The sequence below is a fragment of the Hydra vulgaris genome, chromosome 14, assembly GCF_038396675.1.
Source record: "Hydra vulgaris chromosome 14, alternate assembly HydraT2T_AEP".
NCBI classification, from domain to species: Eukaryota; Metazoa; Cnidaria; class Hydrozoa; order Anthoathecata; family Hydridae; genus Hydra; species Hydra vulgaris.
Genome location: NC_088933.1, coordinates 3,918,762 through 3,925,000, shown reverse-complemented (window position 1 = coordinate 3,925,000; position 6,239 = coordinate 3,918,762). Strand labels below are relative to the sequence as shown.

Genomic DNA, 6,239 nt, shown 5'->3' with positions numbered 1-6,239 from the left:
TGAAAAATAGTTGCATTGGTAAGTAAATTTGTGGAACATGGAGTAACCCTTAACTTAGAAAACTGTGTATTTAATCAAAGTGAGGTGGAACTTTTAGGACATAAAATTTCAGCAGAGGGTGTGAAACCTCTGAGCAAAAGAGTTAAAGCAATACGAAATTTCTAAAGACCAACAAATATTACAGGTTTGCGTAGTTTCCTAGGTATGACTCAACAGCTATCAAAATTTAATCCATTACTCATTAAACTAGCTCAACCTTTGCGAGATCTTTTAAGTTCAAAATCAACATGAAAACAACAGAAAAAATTATTATCCAATTGAAATAGAAATGCTAGCTGTAACATGGAGGTACGCGCAAATGTAGAAGTATTTGTATAGACTACCAAATTTTATTTTAGAAACAGATCACAAACCTTTAATTTCTATATTAAATTATCATTCACTTACTGAGATGTCGCAGAGAATTCATTAATTAAGAATAAAATTGTCAAGATTTTTATGGACAATGAAATTGCAGAAAATGATCTGAAGATATACTTTAATTCAATAATTAAAAGTATGCCGACAACAGAGAGTCGATTAAAAGAAATTAGGCAGAAAACTAAGCAGGATGAACTTTCACAACAATTGCAAGATAGTATAGTTTCTGGATGGCTGAATTCAAAAAAATATTGTCCAACAAATGCTCAGCCTTATTGGAATTTGAAAGATGAAATAGTTAAAATTGATGGACTCTTAATGTATAAAAACCGAATAATAATCCCAGTAAGTAAGCAAAAATAAATACTTTCGAAATTGCATTCAGGTCGCATAGTAAATGTGGTGCACATCAGGCAGTTTTCTGGCCAGGTTTAAACAACCAAATTGAGCAGTTAATCAAAAAGTGAAAAGTATGCATGAGGTATCTTCCATCAAAACCAAAAGAACCCCTGTTAACTTATAATGTTCCAATGCGACCATAGGAAAAGGTTCGAATGGAATTGTTTTACTAGGCTAATAAAAATAACTTAATTATTGTTGATTATAATAGCTTGCGGTCAGAAGTTTTTCTGCTTTCAAACACCAATTTGATAAATGTAATACTAGCATGCAAAGAATCTTTTTCTAGAAATGGCATCCCAGAGGAATTGGTTTCAGATAATGGTACACAATATACTTTAAAATTGTTTCATCAATTTTTTCAACAGTGGCAATTTAGGCACATAACAAGTAGTCTGCACTACCCAAGATCAAATGGCTTTGCTGAAGCCACTGTTAAATCAGTTAAACTTATGATAAAAAAGTGCCACATGTCAAACTAAAACTACCATGATAAAAATAGTTGTACTTTACTACCATATCTTTCAAGCAAAGACAAAATGTGGCAATTCAAGACAAAATGGGTTGCGAATGGAGTCTTAGAGGTATAATAATAAAGTGCCTAGCCTCTATGATCATATGAAGTCAAATTAAATCACAACGGGCATGTTCTCTGTCGAAATCAAATTCATTTTATAAGATTGTATACTATATTTGCTCCACACAGGACTCGGGATAATGCAGAGATAATGATGCACAAAAGAATAATAGTATAAACAAAAAAAATCTTAGAGGAGATAAACAAAAAACAAATAATACAAGTATCAAGTCATAAAAGAAAAAAAAAGAGTAAAAAGCCACTCAATTATGAGGATTTATAAACTAGCTTGACTTCTTATAAACAATTATATTTGTTTTGCTTTATGTAGAACGTGTGTCATATTTATATACATGTATCACGGCTTGATCGGATAGATCAGTACCAGTCTTTTAAAAAATATATATTACAAAATATATATATATTACAACAACAATATGGAGAACTCTTTGATTGCCAGTATATTAGAAAATAATAATTATCAGTTAATTTTTCAATTAATAGTTCAACTGGTTGAATTTTTAGTCAAACTCATAATAGTATTGATACTTTTGGAAGTGATTCTACATTATCTGTAAATGACCTCTTTTCAACAAGTGATGATTTTAATAATTCTTTTGAGTCTTTTCATTCTGAACATTGTGCATTATCTTGCTCAGTGGACAGTTAAACATACAGCTACACATTTTTCATTAAATAATTTGCTTATCTTGTTGCCTAAACATGGACATGAGGACCAAAAAGTTCTAAAACTTTAATTAAAACGCCTAATTTTGTGATTACTGAAAAAAAATACTCTGGTGACATACCTATCTAAGTTTAGCTACTGGTATTAAAAATATGCTCCAAGATGATGAAGCAAGTATTAATAACAACATACATTTAATAGTAAATTAAGATGATCTCCCACTTTTTAAATATACCAATACTCAGCTTTGGCCTTTATTTGCCAGTTTGGTTATAAACCTCCATTTACTTTTACTTTTCGCTGTGCCAAACAAAAACCTGACTTTTCTATGGAGTTTCTCAAACATTTTTTAGAGGAATTCAAAATGATTTCAGAAAATGGTCTTGTTTATAAAGATATTAGATTTTTTATAAAGTTTTAGACATGAGATGCTTCGGCACGTGCTTTTATTAAATGTATAAAGCCATACAATGCTGACCACAGCTGTGAACGATGTATTGACGAGGGTGAATGGCAAGGAAAAACTGTTTTCAACCAGGTTAATTTTGTTCTTCATTCAGACAAACAACTTGCTAAAATGTATTATTAAGATCATCAAGTATCTAAAAGTCCTTTGATTGATTTTGATTTACCTTTTATTTCTACTTTTGTTTTAGACAATGTGCATTTAGTTTGTCTTGGGGTTGTTCGAGGACTATTGGTATTTTGGACAGAGGGACCAAACATATGTTGTTTTTCCAAATTAATCGCATTACTGAAAAATTAAATGACTTATCTGATAAAATGCCATCTGATTTTGTCAGACAGCCTAGATCACTAGGAGAATTTAAAAGACGGAATGCTACAGAGTTTTGTTTATTTCTTATGTATACTGGTTCCTATGAATTAAAGAATGTATTAAAACACAATCTTTATATACATTGTCTTTGTCTTAGTATTATTATTTGTGTGTTTGATGACAATAATTCTAGTTGTAATGTCATTGGCTATGTATCTATGCTGTTAAATTGATTTGTATCTAAGGCTAAAGATTATTATGGTCCAATATTTATCACATATAATGTTCATAACCTGATCCATATGTCTGAGGATGTTATAAAATTTCAAATGACCCAACTTGATATGTCTGTCTTTTCATTTGAAAATTATTTGCAGAGTCTGAAAAGATCGGTTCATGGTTAGAACGTGCCACTTGCTCAAATTGTCAAGCGTTTAGGAGAAATAAATTGTTCAAAAAAGAAATTTTTGAGAAAAAAACACAAATCAAAAGTGGTCCCTGGTGGTAAAGATAGCTGGGTTTTTTTTGAAAAGTGGTCATTTGGCACATGTTATTGAAATGAATTTTGATTCTTTACTTTGTTAAATAATATCATGTCACCTTTTTAATGACTTCTTTGTTGCACCATGCAGTTCAAGTTATAACAAAATGTTACCTGTGTCAAAAAATGCCTCTGTAAAAAGCAAAACTATTCAAAAATCTGAACTCACAAGATAACATAAAGTTATTAGTTTTAAAAGTAGAACAAGAAATGTTGTTTTTCTATTATGTCATGATTGTGTGTATTCTAATAATATATTCTAAATCTAAGAATAAATTCTTTGTTCTTTCTATTTAAAATTTTATAGTCAGTTTCAATAAATTTTGAATGCAATTTTATTGAGAATCATTAGTTATGCAATATACTATATAAATATATTCCGTAGTATTTCAACATTTATGTTGAATATAGTATATTTAATAATGACATTTTGTTAAATTTTATTTAATTTTAAATACTTTTCAATCGAAAAATAATTTTCATCAGAGTAATAACATTTCATTAGGGTCCTAATTGAAAAGTTCACTTTGCAAATTTGAATGTTTATTATTATTATTAATGTTTATTATTATTATTGTTTATTATTATTATTATTTTTATTATTATTATTATTATTATTAATTAGGATGTGAGAAACATGGTGTTTTATAAAAGTTTGTTATTTTAAATAATTTTATTTTGATAGTTATAATAGAAATTAAGTTTATTTTTTCTATTTCAAAGGATTTTGCTCAAAGATTTGCTGTCAATAATTTTTCAAAAAAAGGAAAACTCAGGTGAGCATAAAATAACAAGTTAGATCAATTTCTGGTATTTATGGAATCTCTTTCTATTTGTTCTTTCTGAATGTTTTTCATTTGTTGATAATGCTTTTAATTAAATTTGTTTATAACTGTTTATTTGTATGAATTTATCTTTTAGAGTCAAAATAAGAATAGACTAATTAATTGTGATATGCTTGAAATTTGGAAAGAATGTAAAAATCAAACTAGTTTCACTCTAAATTATTGTATATAATTTTAAAATAGAAGTATTGCAAAGTTTATTTTTTTTAGTCTTTTAATCTCTGTATTCAATCAGTTGCCTGGACTAATATAATTGCCATGTATGTACTTTAATAAATAAAAGGAAAAAAGAACATGACAGAGCGATGTTATACAGTGTAACATTATTGCTCTCTGCAGTGTAGAAATAACATGAAAATGTTAGAAATACATTGGTGATCGTTTTTCTTAAATTGCTTGGCCAATGTCATCAAAATAATGTTGGCCTTAGTTTTATTTCTGCCATAATTCCAATATCTAAACAATGATAGAATAGACATTATCTCAACGTCATTTCGCTCAAAAAACAACATTTGCCTAGCATCTTTATAACGTCTTTTTTCTTAAAACCTAATGTTGTTCTAATGCTTTTCCAACGTCATTCAGCTTAAATGTAACATTGTGACAACGTCATTTTTACATCATTGCAATAACGTTAGCAAAATGACATTTTTCCGCTGTTTCATTTATTACATCATACCAACGCCTTTCCAACAATACAGAAGAAGTTGGAACAACGCTGTTCAAATGTAATTTTTCTTATTGGGTACTGTATAATTAACTATTGCAATTATCTGATGAATAGTAAAGATAATAAAAATTATATTTAAATAATATAATTATAAATAAAATAAAATAAAATAAAAATAATAATAAGAGTAATAATAATAATAAAAATAACAGTAATAATAGTAATAATAATAATGATAATATTAACAATGAAAATAATAATAAAAAAATTAAATTCTGTAAATAAGATGCCTCTTTAAAGCAATGTTGTTTAAAATATGTTTTAAAAATATTAATATGTCTGTAGACTACATTTTTCAAAGACTAAAAGGAAAATAATTTAACTAACTTTTGCAAAATACTTGATGCAGTAACCCATAATTCGTACTCTAGTGTCGATCATTGCATAAGTTCTTAGCAATTTAGAGTTAACGATTGCTAAGTAATTGTATAAACTAATGTCGCCATCAATATCGCTATTTCTAAAACAAAACTTAACAATTGGAACTTTGGCAGACTTTATAGAATATACTTTAGAAAAGTCTGAACTTTTTTTTAATGCATTTTCTATCAAATCAATAGTATGTTGATAGTTTAAATCTCTTGGTGGAGTATCAGTTTCAAAGTATAGACACATGTCCAAATCAGAATTCCGAAAACCAAAAAGGTTCACAGAAGAACCAAACAATAAAAGACGACAACTTCCTAAAAACAATTTCATTACATTATTAGAAATATTAATCTAAAACCACAAAATAAAAATAAATAAAACAAAATAAACAAAATAAAATAAATAATATTAGAAAATAAACAACCATAAAAATTTAGCTTTAAATGATTCTCAGTTTTCTTAAGGATCATCAATCGAAACTCAGATTCTTTTTCAGTCATTTCACAAGTCGTCATCACTTCTACACAAACTTGATTAAGAATATCAATATTAGCTTTATTCAAAGGTTGTAAAGGTTTTACTATGAAGTTTTCAACTTTACAAGTAGTGTGACCATGACCATCTGATTTACATAAAGAGCAAAACTTTGGAAAGGGAGTCTCTGGGGAAAAACTTGTGGCATGAAAGTGGAAAGATCTAACGTATGAAATTTCCTTTGAAACATTATCTAACAATTCCTTTAGAACCTTGGTTATAGCAAAATGTATGACTTGTTCTTCATCAAGCATATCTTCTAAATCATGATGACCATTATCAAGTTTATTTTCTTTCAGCTCTGTATTCTCTTTTACAAAATGTGATTCAACTCTATCTGTTATTCAAAAATAACTCA

At 27.9% G+C, this 6,239-nt stretch overlaps 1 protein-coding gene across 1 annotated transcript in view; it reads right to left on the bottom strand.

Moving 5' to 3' along the window:
* LOC136091227 (terminal uridylyltransferase 4-like) overlaps positions 1–6,239 on the bottom strand; it is a 91,874-nt gene that overhangs the window by 20,459 nt on the left and 65,176 nt on the right. The window contains exons 17-18 of the mRNA XM_065818384.1: positions 5,772–6,218; positions 5,306–5,661 (exon numbers count right to left, since the gene is read on the bottom strand). Of these exons, the coding sequence (XP_065674456.1) occupies positions 5,306–5,661; positions 5,772–6,218 (803 nt within the window). The remainder of the gene's footprint in view (positions 1–5,305; positions 5,662–5,771; positions 6,219–6,239) is intronic.